This window comes from Grus americana, chromosome Z (genome assembly GCF_028858705.1).
Source record: "Grus americana isolate bGruAme1 chromosome Z, bGruAme1.mat, whole genome shotgun sequence".
Lineage (NCBI taxonomy): Eukaryota > Metazoa > Chordata > Aves > Gruiformes > Gruidae > Grus > Grus americana.
The window spans coordinates 42,522,424-42,544,331 of NC_072891.1; the positions used below are offsets into that span (position 1 = coordinate 42,522,424).

Here is a 21,908-nt window from a genome sequence, read left to right on the forward strand (position 1 = left end):
AGTGCTGTAAAAATATTTTCTTTAGATGGCAGGAAGCAATTAAATCAGTGTGATAGACGAGTGTCAATGGAGAAGGGAGGAGTGCCTTGGACAAGGACAGTAAATATTGAATGTCATGCACAGTGACACGGCATTTAAAGTACCTTAAGATGGAAAACTTTTTTTAATATCTTACTAGAAATGAACAATATTTTTTTTTCTTTTTCTGTGCGACAAATGAAAGCCCAATTCTTATATTTCTCCAACACCAAGTGTGACTTGTGGGCTTCAGTCTGACTACAGTCGGGTTTAGTCCATACATACATAAACTTGTTATTTTTGAGGGGAGCAGAAGAGTTTTCCTTGTCCTATCATGCTATCATTTTTGTTCCTTCCCCCCCAACCACCCACCACCAGCACCACACACCCCCCAATAAAAATGCAATCAGGACCTTTTGAAGTCAAAAGAGCAATCCTTCCAAGCCAGAACAGCTAATAGCTCATGAAGCGCACCTAATGAAGGTTTTAGATGCTACACACTGTTCAGAACTTGGTTTTAAAGGGAGGGGAGTGTTAACTTCCTTCTTTCCTAATTTCTAAGCCTTTTGGCCACACAATTTTACCTCTCACATTTAGTCAGCTTACCACTTGTCTGAACCAAATTGGCTGAAACCCTGAATATTCGACTACTAAACAAGATAAGCAAGAAGAGCAAAAACGAGTGGGGTTTTTCACCCAGTTTATTGGCTGGCCAAGTGGCAGGGCTGACATAAAGGAGAGGGAAAACCCCACGCAGCCGAGGATGTCTTGGGAGGGCAGTTCCTTTTGGTGGCAAAGAGCTGTGAAAGGGGGTCAGCTGCCTTGACACCAGATACTGATACCAGGTGTGTTCCTGAGGAGCTGGCAACTGTGTATTTTGCGGCAGTCTACAAATACTCTGGAACCCCTAGATGTTTGGGACAGCATCCTACAAAGCAGCTGGCAATCGGGTGATATGATTGTAGTATGTGATATAAGGTTTTCTCACAACTATGCACAATTTATCACACAGATACAGCTTCCACATCACGTATCTAAATATCACCACTTACACTGTTATTTTTGTTAACGTTATCTTCACTGAAACATAAAGATAAAATAAATCCTTCCCCACTGACCCTTCTCCCTTACATTCTGCAACAGGAAAGAAAAATCAGAAACCATTCACTCAAGTTCTTGCTTAGGCAAACTCTTCGAACTCCAAGAATCTTACTTAAACTGTTGTGATCACATAATAGAGAACAAACTCATTTTTGCAACTGGCCTGAAATCCTATTTCTTCAGTAATGAAGATCTGAGATCCACCGATTGTTGATCAGATATGAGCCAGACTCCTGAAAAGCAACTTGTAATGTCCTACCATTATTCCTGTCATCACATAGGTGAATAAAAAGATCAAAGAAATAGTCTGCTCTTGCAGCACTACTGCAATCAGCCAAAATGTTTAAGAAATTCACCTCACCATCTAGAAATTCTCCAGGTTTTCTATTAGCGAGATACAGGCTATTATTTCTTTTTCCCCATGCTTCCAAGTTTCCACTGTACACAAGCCAAAAACCCCCTTTAATAATACTATCAAATGACTGTCTCCACTGTAACAAACCTTAAATGTTTTGAACATTCTGGCTGTAATAAAGATGTTCTGGCAATTTTAATATTTAGACAATGATGACAGAACATGTATAACTAAAAAATAATAATGGAATAATACATCTATCCAACATTTATCATAAGAAGCATTTTCAGAGAACAATAAGCCCAAATAATATTTCATAAAAGCTAGACTTTGAGGAATGAAGATACTATAGTACGAAGTTATGGCCAAAAATATTGTATTTTTAACCAGCAACATTTTTGAGGGGCAGCAACTGTACAATATTAGTTTTTTTTTCAAAAAAACCCCTGTTTCTGTCCCTCGAACAACACACAATACATGCATTTAAATGACACTTTAAGAACAGCAAATATGATCTTTATTTTTAAATACTGCAAGTTTAAAAATGTATCTGAAAAAAAATAATTGATCAAATAAGGATTTCCTGCAGCATGGTAAATGAGGAATCTAGCAACAGACTTCAGCTTACACTCTATTTTGAGAGAAAAAACCCAAACCAACAGATTTACAGTAAGATTGATCAGGCTGACTTTATTTTTTTTCACACTGTCTTCAAAATCTCACTCTACTCCTTTCTTCCCTGCAGCATGGCTACTGTGAAAAAGCTTGAGTGAAACTTACAGTAAAATCCCTTTAACTAGCTAAATAATGACCCTCAACTATTGTTGACTATGTAGAAATGTTTTCTGGTTTGATTGATAAAACTCAGAATGTTATGGGTAATCAAAAGCCAAAAAAGAGGAAATATCAGTAGCTTTTCTTCTCAAACTAATGTATGGTTTTAGAAGAAGTCTACTAAACTAACAAACTGGACAGGGACAGATGGATTTGTTTAATGCATACTAAGCTTTAGAATTTATGATTTATGTCAAAAGAGGGACTGTATTTACAAAAGTGTGATTTTCTAAAATACTGTAGTTAATTACCTACACCAGGACATTTTAATTTCCTAATTTAGGACGGTCTCTTCAAAACATATTTACTTTACTGGTCTCTTAGCTAGAGGTAGGTAATTTGTAGGCCTTGTTAATATGCTGTGCACACTTCATTAGTTCACTAATATAATAGTCTGCAAGATAACCATGCACAGAGTTCCAAGAACAGCAGCACATATAATAAATTAATTGGCTAAATTTTATTTTTTCATGTGGGTTAACGTGTCTTTGTTTTCTCCTAATATTTCATTCTTTTGTGAAGAATGTGTAACAAGGAAACGGTCATGAGGTTGAGTAATCTGAAAGTCTTCTGCAGCTTACAACCAAATGCTGGGAGTCTAGCAATGTCTTTATATGCAGCCCTTTTCCCCCAGTTAGAGTTTTTGCAAATCATACAGTCAATTCTGACTGATATCCAGCATAAAAAGGTCTCTTCCCCACTTTCTAACTTAAAAAAAGTGATTCACAATCATGTGGCAGTATGATTAAAAATTACAGTCCACACACCTTGACAATCAAAAGAGTCTGAATTATAAAAAGTAAACTGCCCTTATAGCTGCATCATCCTATGTAAGGACAATGCCAGTTAATTTGTGAAAAAGGCAAGTTTAAAGTTTCTGTAAAACACGTATTACAGCTTTCTTGTGCTAGTGAACATCTAGAATACACAGGTTCCCAAGACGTTTTCCTTCCCTCCTCCCCCATTTATGACATTCAAAGAAATCACTTAATTTTGGCAAAGTTAAAAGGGTTTCTGTCTTGATGTTTTTGCCTTCAGCTTCATGTCAGAGGCACAAACTTCTGGAGTCAAGCACTATAAGGCATCGTAGAAACCACCAATTAAAACAACAGCAACACCACCACCACAACAGAATATACTGCAAGTGGGAACAGCTGTGTCATTTAAAAAGGAAATGTCTTTGTAAACTGTCACACTGCAATGCTGTGTTAGGTGATTCATGTAAAGCTTGCCTTGGCATGCCAAATATTATTTTTGTTTTTCAGAACATGCTCAAATGATCTAAACATTGCCACAGGTTCAACTTACCTAAAATATACCAGAAGTAGCCCAGTGGCACACACTCTTGAAAACTTTGCAATCACAATATAACTATAAAGCATGAGTAAACTTTTGTTTTTATACAAAACTCAGAACCACATTTCCTTCTCCCCCACCAAATATCCCATAAGAAAACAAAATTAATTAAAAAAAAAAAAAACAAAAACAAAAAAACCAAAACCAACACACCAAACAAGCCCAAACATTTGTTAGACACTGTCTGGTTTGGTTTTTTTTTGTTTTTTCTTTTTTGGCTACAGTTCCATTTATAGCACTGAATCCAGAGTGGGCGATGTATTCCCAGGTTAAAAGAAGGCATATTATCAACAGTGGAACTTTGAAAACAGAAGCTCTGTTGCATTTATAGAAAGATCAGGACCAATTTTGTTATGCTGTATGTAAGAGTCACTGCTCTGATCCCCTATTCAGAATGTCAGTGTCACTTTTTATAACCTAGAGCTACTTGCTTTAGCTTTATTAAATAAAATGCTTTAACTCCTTAAAATCATTAATAATAGTGACTTTTTGGTTGTTGTTGTTATATCTAAGGTTTCTGCAGTTTCTGAAAGACTGATTGATCTGATGTTCTGTATTTTCTCATGGTATTTTTAGGGCAACAGCATATACTCATTAGTACTTATGTACAATGGTTTGAAATATCTCTAAATATACTTTTCTAATAAAGCCTATTAGAAAAGTAAAAGTAACCTAACGTTAATCTGCCAAATATAAATTTATATTTAAAAGCTTATGTTCCAATCCTAAATATAATGGTGTAAGTTCTTCTAATAAGACTGGTTTGTATACCTGTAAAAAGCCCAGACAAGTTTTAAGCATTATTTTGAATTTGAATGGCCTCTGTTTGGGTGTCTCCAATTTACTTCTTCTCAGGAATGTGCAAATGGTTTTATACAGCACGATGCTAGTACCGCTCTGTACTATAGTAATTTTTTTTGTTTTGTAAATAAAAAACAACAACAAATCCCTAGTCAGAAATAAACTGACAAAATTTACATTCTTCTCTCTTAAAAAAGTAAATAAAATAACATTATTTAAAATGTGAATTAGCTATAAGACATACAATACAATTACATAGATACATATCAATACAGCACATTCAATTTGCCAAAAATTAATGATTACAAAGCCAATATGGATGCTGCCATATATATATATAGATGTATGTACAATGATTATAGCATTCATAATTGCACTATACCTACAACCAGTTTTAAATTACAAGGTGTTTTAAGAGGGAGCAAAAAATAGCAACTGTTATTATTGTTGTTTTGAAGCTGGGAGGGCTAAGGATGAAAAACGTCTCATTAGTATTTATTGTTAACTTTGGTAATCAACTAATAAGCCATTCTTTCTTCCACCTCCCATCCACTGCTGTGAGGCAGCATTTCTGTGTTAAGTGCACTCCAGTGCTACTTGGCATTGCAGATAATCAATCCAATTACGTGTCTGAACTCTATGAGTTTTTTTGTAGCTTGCTAGCAGTCATGCACCCAGTCAAAAAACACCTTTCAACCTATGCTGCAGAATGAAGGCTCATCAATGTGTGCTGCATTTTTGTTGTTAAAAAATTGCACATTTAGATTTCAAGAATGATTTTCTCACTGTTTAATTTACATTAATAAATCTTTTCTAAAGAACATTGAGAAAGGCTATTTTGCATGAAAGCCTATCAAATGTCTGTGAATCAGTTAGTTAACAAGCAACCTTATAAAGAAAGGCTCCTAAACATGATCTCTCATCAATAATTTCTTGTTAAACAACTAAAGGTGCCTTGATATTATTACAGAAAATCTCATGCCATATCTGACATAAGGAGAGATTTAACATATCTTTAAATTAGTAGACCACATGCGTGTCCATGGTGCACCTTGTAGCATATTCACTCACACTGTTGGTTTTGGCATTAGAAAATGGAACACTTTCTAAAAAAGGGAACAAATGAGCTGAAACTGTTTGTTTATCATTTGGCAGTTGACTCAATCAGGTCAGTTCCCAACCCATCAGTTTGGCATTTCAATCAGGATCTTATGTTTCAAGAGCATTGGTTTTATAAAAAGCCAGATTTGGCAACATGAATTTTATACAATAAAAATAATTTTTCTACTGTGGAAAAAGAACACTTAAAAAAACTCTAACTTAAGAAAAAACCCCCACACAACTGAAAAAAAAAAAAAAAAACCCAACCAAAAACTGTTTCAGGCTGTAGCCACTGGGGAAAATGTAGTGTCTATGACATTTCTATTTGGCATTTGTGAATAAAAGAAGAGAGAAAAAAAATGGCACATGGCAATTAAAAAGAGATTCTAACATATTCCATCTAACATCCCAGGTTGTGTCTTAATTATTTCATTACTGTCTTCTGTGCACCTTTCCAAACTGTGAAAATACGGTTAAATTTAATACCCTTAAGACAACCGTAATTCTGTTTTGCAATTCCAATATTCTAGTCCCAAAAGTGAAGACAGAATGAAGACACCCATGTCAAGAATTTAAAAATCACAGTATCAATAATTTTGATTCAGAGAAAGTACATACTGTAAAATTAGAATGACTGATGACTTAAATTCTGATGATAGTATTTTCTTGACCAAATCACTCAACAGAAAATATTTCACCCAGGAATGCAACTGGGGAAAAAAAGGCCATTGTACCTTGTAAAAGATAAGGGGGGGAGGGGAAGGAGGGAGAGAGAAAGGGTCAGGGAAAGAGGAAACCAGCTTGATTTTGCTTCAATAGCAAAAAAACTGCTATCCTTTGTAAATGTACGACTGAGAATTTAAAACACATTGAGTCACAAGGTTTTGCCTAAAAAATGAGGAAATGTGCTGTGAATGTACTTCAGCATCTTTTTTTTTCCTCCATATAGTTTAAATAAAACATAATATTAACTACAAACTCTGTGGACATTCACAGAGTCCAGGCCGGCAATAAATTAGTATTATGCAAATTGTTTTCACAGATAATACAGTCCCTCTTGTATATCTTCAATCACGCAAAGTTGGTTTTGGAGGGCCTCCTAGGCACAGTTAGACCAGGTTGTACTCCTTCAGGTTTAACTGTAGGATCGTGTCCTTGACAGCAGCAAAGACGAAGCGGATATTCTCTGTGTCTGTAGCACATGTGAAGTGGGAGTAGATAATTTTGTCACTGTCTGGATTCAGGTCTACGAACATCTTCAGGATGAACTCTCGTGCTGCTTGTGCATCCCGCTGTGGTCCTGATAATTAGAAAGAGAAAGTCAGTTTTCTTAAACTTGATTCAATATTTTCAACTTCTTTAATGGAAAACAAGAAAGACTCAGTCTGTTGTTCTCAGGTAAGAGAAGACAGGGAACTTTTTGCTAATTAATAGTATCATATACTGACTACTTTCTTTCTGGTAGGAACTACGAAAAATAAAGATGAAAGAAAACTTCACAAGTTCATCAAGTCAGAGCTATCACGTCAAAGCTGACTATCCTCTTTCTTTGGTAAGGTAATGTTTAAAACAGGTCATTTATAACTGCATGGAATGAAAACCAAAAAATTAGCTATACTCGCAAATCTTTAAAAACGTTAACAGAATTGGTGAATGTTCAGTCTACACCTGCTATATTTAAATTATACTTAAGTTCTTTTAGCACTGCAACATTTACTAGTTTCATGAGGATTTTAATAAGTAGCATAATGAAGTTATATTCTGTACTGGTCTGACACTGTCACCAATAGAACTTCATTTACTTTAGTGATAGTAAAATGCACACGCTCTCCAGCTAAAGCTGTTTGATTCCAAAAGGCTCATGTTCTAACAAATCACTTGTTATCTAAATTATGTATGATAATGATCCTATCAGATCTGAATTCAGGTTGCAATTCTCAGAAGGATAGTGTCTATGTAACCAAACCACATGTTCAGCTTTACAGAAGACAGAAGGTAAAGTAACGACTTCCAGCCTGGAAGAGTGAGGATTCATTCACGTTCACAGCCAAAAGAGCAGTGCAGAAGCAAGAACATTAGCCAGAAGCTGTTGAATTCTGTTCCAGTATTGCAGTGCCGTTTCTGAGGGCCATTATTCCCTTGCTCTCCTGTGTCTGGAACATGAGTTTCTACAGAATGCACATGTTTTCTGTGCTGCCTCCTCCTCCTATTCTCTTCATTAGTCCTGTTGTTATATGGCAATACAAATATCAGCGCTCAGCTGTTATATGTAGCTCTGTCCTTCAGCAGTTATGAAATCTGTGCTTTGGGGGTTAGCACATGCCCACATATTTTTCAACAATTGGATAATAAACCTTATAAACCTGCTAACATTTCCAATTTGGATAACTCTATAAAATTTAGGTAGGGAATGCACTGAAGAGAAATCACATACTTTCTGGTGTGCTGCAAATGCATGTTGTGAGGGAGTAAGGTTCTGCAATATATGGGTGTATGCACATGAACATATATGTGCACACGCACCCATATACAGATGACACATTTCCTGAGATTTAGAAATGTAAACAGATCATAAGCTCTCTGAAGCAGGACAGAGGACTGTTCAACACTTCTACAGCTTCTAAAACACAGCTGGCTCTAGCCTTTGGCTTGGTCACCCAGACTGTCAACAGCAGCAACAATAAGTCTCACACTACCATGAATACATTTGCAATATTTGTGAAGAAAACAGACTTTCAAAGACAATGATTTCTTCAAAATAAACCACTTACTGTTCTAAACAACCTCCTAGAATTTTGTTAAACTGTTTCATAGTAGTTAGACACAGCGCGCTCTCAAAATCTACTGTACTGTTCGAAGCGTGTATCCAAATCTGCTTACCCTATCACACCTCTATTGACTATCATGTAATTTAGATTTTCATTTGACAGAAGTTCAAGTATGGGAAATTGAGGTTAGAAAGAACATTTATGAAAACATAGAAAAAAAATCAAATGAGTCAATGTTAAATTTAGTCTGCAAAGTAGTTGTGATCTAAGTAATGTAGAGACTTAAAGAACTGCCATATAAATCAGTAAGTTTCTTGTCTACTGCTCCCTAATCAGCAGTTTTCAAAGAGCATCTCTACATCATACATTCAAGAACTATATAAGAAGTCTTACATCAACATTTTTCTCTTCTCTGCCTCACAACTATGGGCCCTTTTTGTCTCCGCCCTCTCTCCCTCTCCCAGCTGTTCATTCCAGTCTATAAGCCAGTCTTCTAGTACTAGCCATGCAAGGATGTCTTCATGTGATGCACTGACCCCTCAGCATGCCTCAGCCCCCCTTCCAATGCTGTTACAACATACCGTGCAGCAGAACTGCTTAGCTTAATTTAATCAGACCAATTTGCCATCCTGGCTAGCCATTCTCATCCCTATGCTACTTTCTCCCTTGTGCAGGAAAATGGATGGTAGAAGTAATCCAGCTGAAAAATACCTAATTCTGATCTTTTCCTCAGATCTTCCCACCTCTCACATCCCCAGTGTGCTGGAACAGAAAAGAGGACCACACGGTGACCTCTACAAGCCACAGACACCCACCCTCCCCCCAAGGAATCAAATCAAACCATAACCTTGTCTATGGAATTAAGTCCAGCAAGATCTGCAGAATTAAGAGATAAAGACTCTTGAAGACTTCCAGATCTTGACTCCAACAGCCCTCCAATCCATCATCTTTTTTTTCCCTCACCAGTGACAAAGGACAGGAGAAACAGGGTTTCTCTGAGCTGAGTGGCTGAGTTTTGCCTGGGCAAGCATTTAACACAGGCTTTATTGTCACCTGCGTGGTGATAACTGACTGACTGTAGAGTCTTCTCACATTCAGGATGTTCTCTAATGAACTTGTCATATGAAGTAAACTCAAAAGAACGAGCATATTTCTATTCAACTGCCAGTTCTCTTCTGCATAGCACTATGAAACTAAACTTAAACTGACTCATAAATAATACGGTCTGATCCTGCAGGCTGTTCACTGTTTCCTTCCCTTTAAACAGGAAATAAAATGTACGTTTTCCCTATTATTATTTTCCATATTTGAACATGAGAGATTTAGTCTTTTATTCAGCTTTCAAATCAGCTATTCACTCCCTGGTGGGACAAAACAGATTTTCTTCTTTTAAAAATAAGAGCATTTAGTTCTTTTGACCTCTTATTCTAGGAGTCTGATTTTTATCTGTTACCAGGCCTACACTCAGTTACCTCAAAATACTTAGCTTTTTACTTCAAGAGAACTTTCTGAAAGTACAATTTTAGCAGAAACAGCTGTACAATCCACGGAATTTTTTTATGTACAAGCACATTAAGCTTCATGTAAATAATGTAAAATTAAAACAAAGGAAAAAAAAAGGTACAATAAAAGGGTGGAAGGAGTGGTACTAATTCCTATGAGTGCCACTGAGAGCCTATGACACTTCCCCTCAGATATTCAGTCTTACACAAAACCAAACCTCAAAAAAAAAAGAGTATGGGAGAGAATGTATAAAAGTGATGAACACATTTTTGTTTCTTTTTAGCTTTTATACTCCAGTTTAAACACTCACCCCAACTTATGAAAAAGGACAGAATGTGGTTCACTGCTAATATGACAATACTCATCTAAAAGTCAACAATTTCCCATGAAAGGTTCTGCCGTCCTACGAAAATTAATTACAGTATAAAATGAAATCCTAGCAGCCTAAAAATCCCATAAGAGTTCAATCATATAAAATGTAGATGATTAAAAATTGCAAAGCACTTTTTTTTTTTTTAAGGAACAAAATATATCAAAGGATCTATCTGTCTAGCATTTGGACAAGGCTATTACAATTTGTCATTACTGTGGTGTAAATAGAGCATGAGCTCTACTATCATTATACTTACCATCATACTCTGGAAAGTAATCAACTAGATGGGAGTACATAATTTTCTCCTCTAAGAGATCTTTTTTATTTAAGAAGAGAATAACTGAAGAGTTCTGGAACCATGGATATGTGATAATTGTCCTAAAGAGTGCTTTGCTTTCTTCCATTCGATTCTGGAATAAAAAAAAAGAAGTGGAATTTTGGTGGTCATGAAAATAATTTTGATTTTTTTTTAAATAAATTCACACAATTTCACTTTATTTGGTAAACAGATCCATTTCATGTTTTGCACCTTCCTACCAATATGTAAGGTTTAAGTAAGTAAATTACCATTAATAAGTAAGCAGTTAAATAAATATGCATGCATTTTCCTTTTGCAAATTCAACTATTCAAGCATAAGTATTCTTTAAAATATAGGTCATGAACATGAAAGCTGTTAATAGGTACATTTGTAAAGTCTGAGCATGCACAGTTATGACCAGCCAACGAAATGGTGGCTATTGAAATGTATGTGATTCATAGTAGGGACAAGTATACCACAAAAAGACATAATAACCAAATCAAGATTTAAGAACGTTATTTATTTTATAGGCCTTTCCTGAACTTTAAATGGAGAGTTAGATAATTCTTAGAAAGCCATCAGCTTTAAAATACCTGCAGGTAAATTTGGAACCTGAGAACATTTTGTCAACACCAAAGGTTTATGACATAAAATCTTAAAAAATCTGTAAATTGCTAAATTTGTTTCTAATATCATTGGGTTAGCCTTTAATTGCTTAACTGCTCTTGAAAACCTCTTTGCATTATAGCTGAAATGTAAGTGAAGCCTACAGCCCTATTTGTAACACTTTTCTGTCACTGTAAAATTATGTTGTGATTTGATATTGTTTTGAAGAACTGTTAGGCTGATGTGATGTGGTTCATACAGAGTCAAAACAAACTGAGTTCAAAACAAAGGAATTAATGTACTTTATTATTATTATAAGCCTCAGCCCCCTAAAGAAACCTGTTTCACCACCAAACAGTGTTCCAGAGAACAACAAGGAGGTGAATCCTGCAGATTCTGCTGTTGCTGAGCCACACAACAATCTGTAAAATAACTCAGTTTTGCAGTAAGTGTATCTTTACTTGTATTAATTTGCATTTTAAAATGACCAACATAAGCGTGAATAATAGGAACTTTAAAAAAATCCAAACAAAACAACAAAAAACCTGCAGAAAACCCCAAAACATTAAAAAAAAAATCCATTTTATAGAAGTTGATGGTTTTGTCTCTGACGTTACCACAGAATCTTCAAGCAATTTATAAAACTTCACTGCATGCTGGAGTAGTTGGTTAAAATAAATAGGAAGATTTATAGATTAAGCAACTAATGCAGATGAGTAAAACCTTTGCTTTCTTGCAGTCAGTTCTTATGACTCACATTGATTTCAATGGTGACAGGATTTCATTCAGAAAGGAGAAAAATCGAAATGTCAACAGAGATGAGCATGAAATCTAAGTCCTTTGACTGCTGATCACACCATGTTTTCTTCTCAACATTCTATACAGACTTCTCTAAACAAGACCTTACAGAAAGGCAATGGGAACTACAGAGGATATTTTTCACTTCTACAGCTTCATGAAAAAGAGAAGGCAATGTAAACTTACAAACTACTGTTTAAAATGTAAATATTTACCTAAACTCATTAACACTTGGTATCTTCTAATGTGACACTCAGAAGGTGAAACAGCATCATGACTCAATTAGCAGTGTTCTTTCACAGTAAATTTATAACCTATTGAAAACTTCTCAGTAAGAAAAGTGCACAGAAAACACAAAGAAATTACTTATCTAGAGTCAGTATTCCTGCTTTTCACAAAAACCCTTCAAGAGGGCTGCAATATTTCCATCTATAATGCTGAATTTTTTTCACATACATAACACAGAATTGCAAAGACAAAATAAATAAATGAGTTTGGATAAATTTATGACCCTTACTCCAGGAAAGCTCAAGAAAGCTGTGTTTTGAAAACATTGTTATTAGACCCAGAGCACATTTTCATTTTCTGTTTGAAAAGGATGCCAAACAAGATGAAGCAGAAAAGGCAAGCAGATTATAAAGCTACACTGATATCATGCCTAAAAGAATTTCTGGCATCCTATCAGCTAAAACATTAACTCTGTAAGTGCTGTGTATCATAAAAATAACATGAAACATACACAATAAAGAAAAAATATTGTCTTCAATGTAAGAAGAGTATGTCTTGTATTATATATTAATTATCAATTCTGTATAATATGAATTGCATTCCATAGAGTCACTTTTTTCCTATTGCAAATTTATAAGGCATCTGACTTAAACTTCTCCTTGACAAGATATCCAGTAAGGATTCCACTCAAGATTAAGTTATTATCCTTAATCAAAAAGATTAAGGATATCTCTAGTTATCTTCTCTAAATGTATGTCACATTTCAATACTCCACAGACAAACATGCCTTCACAAAACACATATGTAATACAATGGTACTGCTAGAACTTTAAAAAAGTCAGGTCAGTTCCACAGATTCAATGAAGATTTCATATCATTCATATATTTAAGAAGTGTCTTGCAAAACCTTGTAAAGACATTAATCAAGAAAAATTCCTTTTCAGTTCATTGCATGACATATATAACATTATGTATATATTACTAAATGACTGCTATGGTCAATGCTATTTCACTGGAAGAAAACCTTAATCTTAAATCTTCCTACAGACCTTGCTTATTTTAGCATTTGTATCATCCACAGGGATCCTCTGAATGAAAAATGCCAGTTGCATATGACAGCACCATAAATTACAGGGCTGTTACTGCAGTCATATGTCACATTAACATCATAGTTTTGACATCTAAAGATCAAACCAAGGAAATCCAAAATCGTAACTGAATGCTAACTCTGGGGTTTTTTGTTTGTTTTGGTGTGGTTTCTTTCCCTTTCTTTTGTAACTTTATTATGCATAGACATAATAATAATATCATATTTGAAAACTCAAGGGGACTCGAGGGTGGAGGGGGAACCAAGTAAACAGACATCCCAACTTCACACTCAGGTGGTTTGGGTTTTTGGTTTTTTACTATATTTTTCTGCCTCTTCTTAGTGCCACAAACTGCACTTATAATATGGACAATACTATCAAAGTGTAAGAAAACAAAGTACTTAACGTGTCCTAAAGAGAAGACAGATACTCACTGTATGTTTACCATGCCTGTATCTTCTCTTGGTGTGTAGTCATAGCATAATAAAACCTAAAGGGTCCATCTCTTCTGTTCCCTCCCTAACTACCACCTTCAGGTAAGCGACTTTTCCATAACCAAACCCTTCCTTAGCAAGTAAGTATAATTCTTACAGTTGCCTGAACTATAGGAAATCTCACCAGCTTTTTCCCTTTCCCTATCCTTAAGAGGAAGGTAGACAGGATCTCATTAAGTACGTACTAAAGTCTCAGTACTTTTTAGAAAGTATCCCAAAAGCCAGCACTGTAAACTTCAAATTTATGAAAAACAATCAGCCTCTGGCTTCTCCTTTTGAAACTATTCCACATAATGAATCAAATAATTTGCTTTTCATAGTTTCTGTTTTAACAGAGAAGAGTCAGAAACTTTAAAAGAAGGCAAAGGCACAACAAAAGAAGCACAGAAATGAAATATTATAACTTCAGTACTAATGGAAAGTGATGGATTTCCTAGAAAAACATTGCAATCTCTATTTTGAATTTAAGGACTGTTTTTGTTAAACTTGTCACTAAAGAACTCAGCATAGTTATAAAGAAGAGCAAATGCAGTCAACTTATGTGGGGGTAGCTAATAAATATCCAACACAAGCTCTGAAGATGAACATTAAGAGAAGAATTAATGTCTTATGTTATTAACATGTAAAGAAGCTGGATTCAAAGTACTTCAGCATGATTCTAACTAGAAATATGAATATACTTCTGCAAAACTACTCTTTTGCTTATCATTAGGCTTTAGTCAAGATCTTGCTTTCAGATGCTCTGTTAGGAAAGGGGTAGGAAATTATCATCATATGCTCTTCCATTTCTAAGTAGCTCTTCCCAAGAGGCAACCTTCTACATTCTCTGCACTAAGACATCTGGATGCTTATATTTGGAGAAGAATTTTGGCTTTATTTCACCAGAAACTACTCCTTATGAAATCAGAAACAGTAATTTACAGTTTAGTTCCAAAATCGGACTCTTCCTGTAACACTAATATTGCTCCTACTGAATACACATTCAGAATCTGGCTAACCTGGATGGCTTCCGAGTAAAGACTAGGTCTACTAGTGGTAAAACCACTATAATTAGGTGACAACAGTTACTATTATAACCTAAGAGAACACAGAGAGCATGGTTATGCACAGGCACATCAGCAGAGATGCTGCTGCACTGCTGATACCATTAAGCACCATACAACATGAATGAATAACAACCCCACCTTTAATCTGTTTAAATGTAAACAGCTGGACATGCTCACAGTGACTGTCACACATCTTCCACTGAAATGGCACAAGAGTATTGACTCTGAAATATTGGCTGGAAAGCATCTCTGGAGTTCATCTAGTTTAGTCTTTCATTCAAGTAGGCCTACTGACAACACGGGAGCATGTCAGTCACAGCTTTGTCTTTGCAAGTCGTGAAAGCCAGCACAGATGGGGATTTCAACACCTCTCTGGTTTCCCTGTCCTACTGCTAAACTAACATCCAAGAGAAAAATGTTTCCTAATATACAGCCTGAACTTCCCAACTCACAATTTGTTATATTGTCTACCTAGAAAAGTTCATCTCCGTGGCACACCTGCAACTCTTCAAATTAGAATTTAGAATGATTAGATCGATCAAAAAATACGAAGCTATTCATTTTTTCACTAATTAATCTCTGCTTAACCTTCTGCAGTCTTTCATCTCTCTGTTTATCCAATGTCTAAGAGCAAATCAGCTTTTATGGACGTCATGGCAGTTAAAACTGTTTCTGTTCCAGAAGTAATTTCTCCAACAATACTGCTTATTATTCTCTATTGCTCTTAAACAGGTTTTCTGTTGCAGTGATAGCTCGTACTGTTGCATGCTCACCATTTTAATTTATTAAACAGATATGCAACATAACTGCCATAATATTTCTAATGAGTTTAACTAAAGAATGTTTGACAAGATGAAATTGTTGCATTACTCGCTGTTCTGAAAAACACTTGTCTTTAACAAGATGCACTTTTTCTTAGATAAGAAAGAGTTTCACATTACAGTATTTTTACTGGAACTATGGAGAGGATTACAAGGAGTTTAGAAAAAGGCCAGCATTGGGCATCTGACCTTCTGTCAGATCCAATGTGAAGGAAGCCTTGCCAAACGAAGCAACATGGTGTGGCTTTTCAAAAAGAGGACAGGAACAGTGGGGACCAGGCAGTATTTAGTAGTTTGTTCGAGCACTTGATCTGATTTTATGAGCCAGTTCTACCTCACCAAATTGTTTCCAGAAAAATCTTATTTCAGCTTCAATAGAAAAAGCTGCAGAAAGAAACTTGTGAATAACTAATGTACAGAAACGTGCAGCTGCAGCTGCCTAAAGGCCTTCTCGGTAGCTGACAGCCATTCTCAGCAGTGATGCCAACCTTTGCAGCAACCCCCCTCTTACAGCGGCAACAGCTCCTTGTGGCCTCCCTGCCTTTGCAGGCAGCTGGCACAAGGAAAATGAGCAGCAGGATCACTGTTTTCACCATCCCCCAAGATCTGCTGGCCTGGGCAACTTCCCTGCTCTGCTTATGTCTGCAGTCAGTCCCAAGTTGTATAAATACATATTGGTATTGCAAGCCATTACTCCATTTTTCCTGTTATGATATATACAGATGTCAGCAAAAAAATCTCCCATCCTCCACACAATCTGACACAGACACCAGTCCAATGTAAAAATACCATAATGAAACACAGAATAAAAAATACAGTGGAAAAACTCCACAAGTGAGTAGAATTTGTTTAACTATAAACAGAACAGATAATCTTGCACAAGATTATCTCAATTTCTTACTAAACATCACGAAAACCCACTGTACTTATTAATGAATCATGGGACTGTCCAGTTTTATGACTAGAAATATGCTTTTATGAAACATAAATAAAAATAAAATGAAATGTCTTTCATTTCCCAGCTAACAAACACAGTATTTTGACAGAAAAGACCGAGTACAGTATCAATCTGAAACAATACACAAGCAGGAGTGGAATTTCACGCGTTACTGTCTTTATGATTGTCTAGAGTGGCATCTAGTGGGCATACAGTAATTTACATATTGAATGAAAAATGTAGCAATTAATTTTTGTCTTAAAAATCGTTAGTAATTTAAATAGAGTCTGTTAACAAAATTAGGATTTCACAAATTTTGAGGGACTGAATTTTGTTGAAATGATGAGAGAGAAGGTGGTGAGGAGGTAAATAAAATGCATTTTTCAGTCAACAACTTGCACTACATATATAACTGTTTATACGGGTAACAAATGTTTATTTGAGTGAGAGGGCATTCAGAGACCGTAACTGTAGAAGAGGAGGTACTGATGCAAGACAGCATCAGAAAAAATAAGCAGGGGTTAATATTTCAGAAGTTGTTTAGTATCACAGTAATGGACTCTATTATTTTACCTGACAAAATCTTGTGCATGTGAATGGGGTTTGTGCGAAAGAGTGTATTAATTAGGAATGTCTCCATTCTCCAAATAAGACTTCCAGCAATTATTTAAGTAGAGCACTGTCTGGCTACACAGAAAGACCTACAGTGTATTCCTTGGCAAGAAATTTAATAGAGCTGCTACATGAAGGTTGGGAAATAACAGAGGAAATCAGGAAGTGGGAGGTAAGTGCAGAGTCCTCCACTATGTAAAAAAGTAAATACAGTATCAAAACTGGAAGCACTTCAGATTTTTGCCACCAAGCATGAAGCATAATCTTACAGCTGTACTGCTGTAACTAGCCATTCTAAGAAAAAACAGCAATGGTTGTATAAATATTTTGACAAATAACTCAAATGCAGTAAGAGACAACTTCAAAGACAGAGTGCTCAGGAATAATTCCTTTATTTTCTTCACTGGTCTTGAATCTTTCTGCAAACTAGCCTGACCAAAAAAAAGCTGCTGGTAAAGGACTGGGAAGACTTTTCTGTAGATGAGAACTGTATTTTTAAATCACCTGGGAGAAGAACTTCACCTCTCCAACAACTTAAATTTGCAACATTGCACTCACAAATATACGGCAATTTTGTGTACCCAGCAGAAGGACAGATGAACCAACTGACAGCTGAAATCCATCAAATCAGTATGTTCAACAACCATCAAAGCACAAAAATACTGTCCAAAAAAAGTGGTCCAAAAAGTGGTCCAAACATTGCTGTGAAATATTTTTTAAATAATAAAAAAAAGTTAATTTTTATTAAATGAGTACCAGAAAAATCAGTTTTTCATGAACATCTACATATCATTGAGAAAAATGGGTGAAAATATTTTAAAATTAAATTGCCATCGAGAAAGGCCCTTTTCTGGACAGTTTGACACTGGTTATTGAAAAAAATAAGTGGCAGTTGTCTTTGCCAGCAATTGCTGCCAATAGCAACATTTACCAGCAGCATTTCTGGCAGCCTCTGCAAGTGGGTTCACAATCATTCAACCTCCTATTTCCATTATGAACCACCCACTTTAACAAAAGAGAGGCTCTGGCTCTTCCTTATGCAAATACTTCCCAGTACTGATACTCTACATTCAAAAGGTTCTTTATCCACAAACCCAAAAGAAAATACATATGCATATGTGCTAACAGGTATGAACAGATACAATACATACAACAACAAGGTTTGGCGCAGGTGGTTAATGTGTTATTTTCTTTAGTTTCCAAATAAACAATGAGTTCTGGAGATTTTATTTCCCATGGAAATAACATTGTTAAATAATTATGAAGACCATTTGAGGATTTTAATTCTATCTGGGAGTTCATATTATCCCTCTGCCCTATGCCTAATTGTTCTGGATTGCTGAATGTTGATGAAAAAAACAGACAACTAAAGTATTATGTTTATTCACGATGCAGAAAGAGAGAAGTGCTCTGATCTCAACATTGTTTTCTTTCAGCCTTCATGCTAAGCCATGTAGGACTAGCCTGTGAATAAGGAACACAAAGTGCTGGAAGAGAAGTGGAAGCATGCCCAGATGTGAACAGCAAGATAGTTCAGATGAAAAAATTAAATACGTGCTTCAGATAATTGTCTCCATAAAGAGTGAAAGTATTCTGAACTCTGTGGCCTCCTGCCATTTCTTATTTTTGTACCACATCAAAAGAAAGTGTGACTGGAACGTTGTACCAATTTGTCACTTGTTAACAGATCCTTCCATCTAGGCTTTGGATATTCCTGTATTTTGCAGATGTATTTTGTCCAGATTCAAAACATGAGCATGTATGCCTGCATCTACATACCTGTATACACACACAAATGAGTTCACACTAAAAATACCTATCCTGGGTTTCCTGTAATTGTTTTCATGTAATTTTAATACATTAGACTTTCACGGGACTATTTTTTAACAAACCAAGCAAAGCTGATCCTTTCTACTCAGGACAACCTAATAATAATAAAGTTTTCCATCAATTGGAAGAACTGACATCCTTGCACAGTGCCTTTATTAGTACTCGAAGCACAGAAACATTGCAGAAAACCACCCTACAAAGTTCCTTAGTTTTAATTTGCAGTTGTGGCTGAGGTATCAAAGCACTGATTTTCTAAATATCCTGTTTTGCCTTCATCTAGGTGTTACTTCTGATAAAACTGCAAAACAGTTCTTCAGTGTAAATTAAGTACTGTGAAGGTAACTACATTAATTTAGATATCCATTATCAAATAAAATAGGGTTCTTCAGGGCTTTAAAGAAGCTATGGCAAAATCTTACGTATGACCACAAAGATGGTCCCCAAAGAAAGAAAGAAACAAAAAACCTCCTTTCACTTGTCAAACTATGATTTTTCTACTTGGAATCACAGAACTTATGGTGGAAAGGACCTGTGGAAGTCATCTGGTCCAACTCCTTGCTCTCAGCAGGACTTTGTCATTAGATCAGGTTGTTCATGGCCAGGCTACTCAAGCTTTGAACATCTCTCTCCAGGATGGAGACCCTACCCTTCTAAGCAAGCAATTCTACTTCACTCACTCATATGTAGCTATTATATTTCAGCCCTTGTGACCTATGAACACCAAGCTAAGCACAGTTTTACTGAGGGCCACTGTATTTACAGACTATTAAGTCACTACACAGTTTTAATGATCCCCTGGTGGTACTGTTCTGGACAAAGCATTCTTAAGGATAACTTTCTCCCAGATTATTTAGCTCCATATGGCTTCCAAAAGAGACTCTACCAGTCACATGTCCCTTCTTCCATCCATCTCTCCTGTTCCACTTGTCTGAGTATCCCCTTGAATTCCTGCAAGGTTTGTGCCATGGCTTCTGGAAATGTTGCTCGAGTCACTTCCAGATCTACTGATTCTGTTCACATCTCAAAATAAAAATATTATGCTTTCCTACTGCTAGTGCCATGCAAATGTCTGCTACTGGTAGATGAACCTACTATTCTACATTTCAGAAACCTAGACTTTATGGGGCATAACAGCTGCACTTTGCTCCTAAGTAACAGCCACTGCTTTAAAAGTTTATAAACTCAGGATAAATCTGTAAGACAACAGGATGCTGAACACAGAATGAAAGAGCATCCAGCTATAGCAGCAGAATTCTCAACAGTGCAAGCAGCAGTCCTCACACAACTCTGGCTGCTGCACCACTGTACGTTACACAGCGGCAATGGAGCAGGTTTAGGCAAGTTTCTGGGGAACTCTTTCTGTTCAGAATGAGGAGAATGGTAACACACACAAAAGCATTTGTTGGAATATTTTAAAAATGACTGATCAAGACTGGCACAAAAAAGATTCAATCTGGTTATCATATCAGGTTAGATGGTGCAGGTCCTTAAAGCAGACAAACTGTTTGGTTCCATGTTGTAAGAAAGTGAAAACCAGTGGACAGATGAACACAAGGCAAAAGCAGGATGCTGCACTAATTATATTTATGGCAGCATTTTTGTGGATGTTTGTTGAACAATATAGCATTTGTCAAAATCACAGAAAAGCTGGATCCTAGATACCAGTTTAACATGTGTGAAAGGAGGACACATATGAAGTAATGGCAGTATTTGACATAGCTTGAAGGCATGTGTCTAAGATTTCTTCAGCCAAGAAATCAATTTTGCTATTATTTTAAAAACTCAGAATTCTTAAGCCATTCTAGCCTGCTTCATACATTACAAACATTTTCAGCAAGAGCTGCAATCTGGGATCAAACCTGTAAATACATGAATTATAAGTATGTGGTTCTTTCTATAAAATTTTAATACAACTCTGATGATTAAAGGAAGGAAATACTGGTTTAAGAAAAATTCAGTTACACATTATTATGTTAAAATTAACAATTTTGGCTGCAGCTAAACCAAATAATTTATGAATACAGTAGAAACTTTTACAAAAAAAGCTTTAAAAAAACCAAACAAAAGCTAAAAAAAAAAAGCTTTAAAACAAAAGCTTTTTAGAAAAAGAGCAGTACTCTACTTGACGAGAATCTCTTCCTTTTCTGATTAAAAAGAACCAATAATGGTTCTTAATAAACCTCTCTAAAAGGTTGTAAATTACCTGTCTGGCTGGATATCTAAATGAATTAGACCTCAACAGAAAAATTGGTTCTATTTGTTTTGTTATTCAAGGCCGGTGAAAACCTAGCAAATAAACCACCTGTGAAATACAAGTTTTTAAAGTTAATGTTCCTATTTTAACAAAGGAAGAGAGTCTTCAATGATTCTTTTACATGTAGTTTCATCAATGAAAAGAAATTGCCTAACAATTAAAAGAATGAAAAAACCTGCATAGAGATGCATATGTGAGATATTTATATGTATATAGGATACATAGTATGTATTTGGAATGCTAGGCATTAGTGAAATTCCTTACTCAAAAGTCAAAGTGGAAGGAATATTAGTTGTAAATATTAGTAACATTTATCTCCAATCCTGTAAAAACTTCACATTTTATAATTGTGTTTTGTTTTGTTTTGTTTTTTAACCAAAATGTATCAGGTCTGACCAAAATAATCTAAACTGGCAGTTTTCCCCCAATTTATTTTGTGCAATGGATGTTCAGAATACTCATACTTAGTTCTAAAAATTATCTTTTATCTATGAATACTGTATGCTTTGCAATGCCTGTGTAGCTTTGCAGCCTCTGAACATACTGCAGGAAAGACTGTATTTGTTTTTTGATAGCTTAGAAAATTTCAAAATTTCACTTAGCCTATTAATCCATTAATTTAGCTGAACTGACAAATTGTATCCTGTCTTTTCTGTTTTTCCTCTGGGAACACAGAAAAAGAAAG

At 35.6% G+C, this 21,908-nt stretch overlaps 1 protein-coding gene across 1 annotated transcript in view; it reads right to left on the minus strand.

The window, feature by feature from the left end:
* Positions 1-1,833: 1,833 nt before the first annotated feature.
* Positions 1,834-21,908, minus strand: part of LOC129199427 (guanine nucleotide-binding protein G(q) subunit alpha) — a 135,496-nt gene continuing 115,421 nt past the window's right edge. Inside the window, exons 6-7 of the mRNA XM_054809902.1 lie at positions 10,467-10,620; positions 1,834-6,866 (exon numbers count right to left, since the gene is read on the minus strand). Of these exons, the coding sequence (XP_054665877.1) occupies positions 6,676-6,866; positions 10,467-10,620 (345 nt within the window). The 3' untranslated portion in view covers positions 1,834-6,675. The remainder of the gene's footprint in view (positions 6,867-10,466; positions 10,621-21,908) is intronic.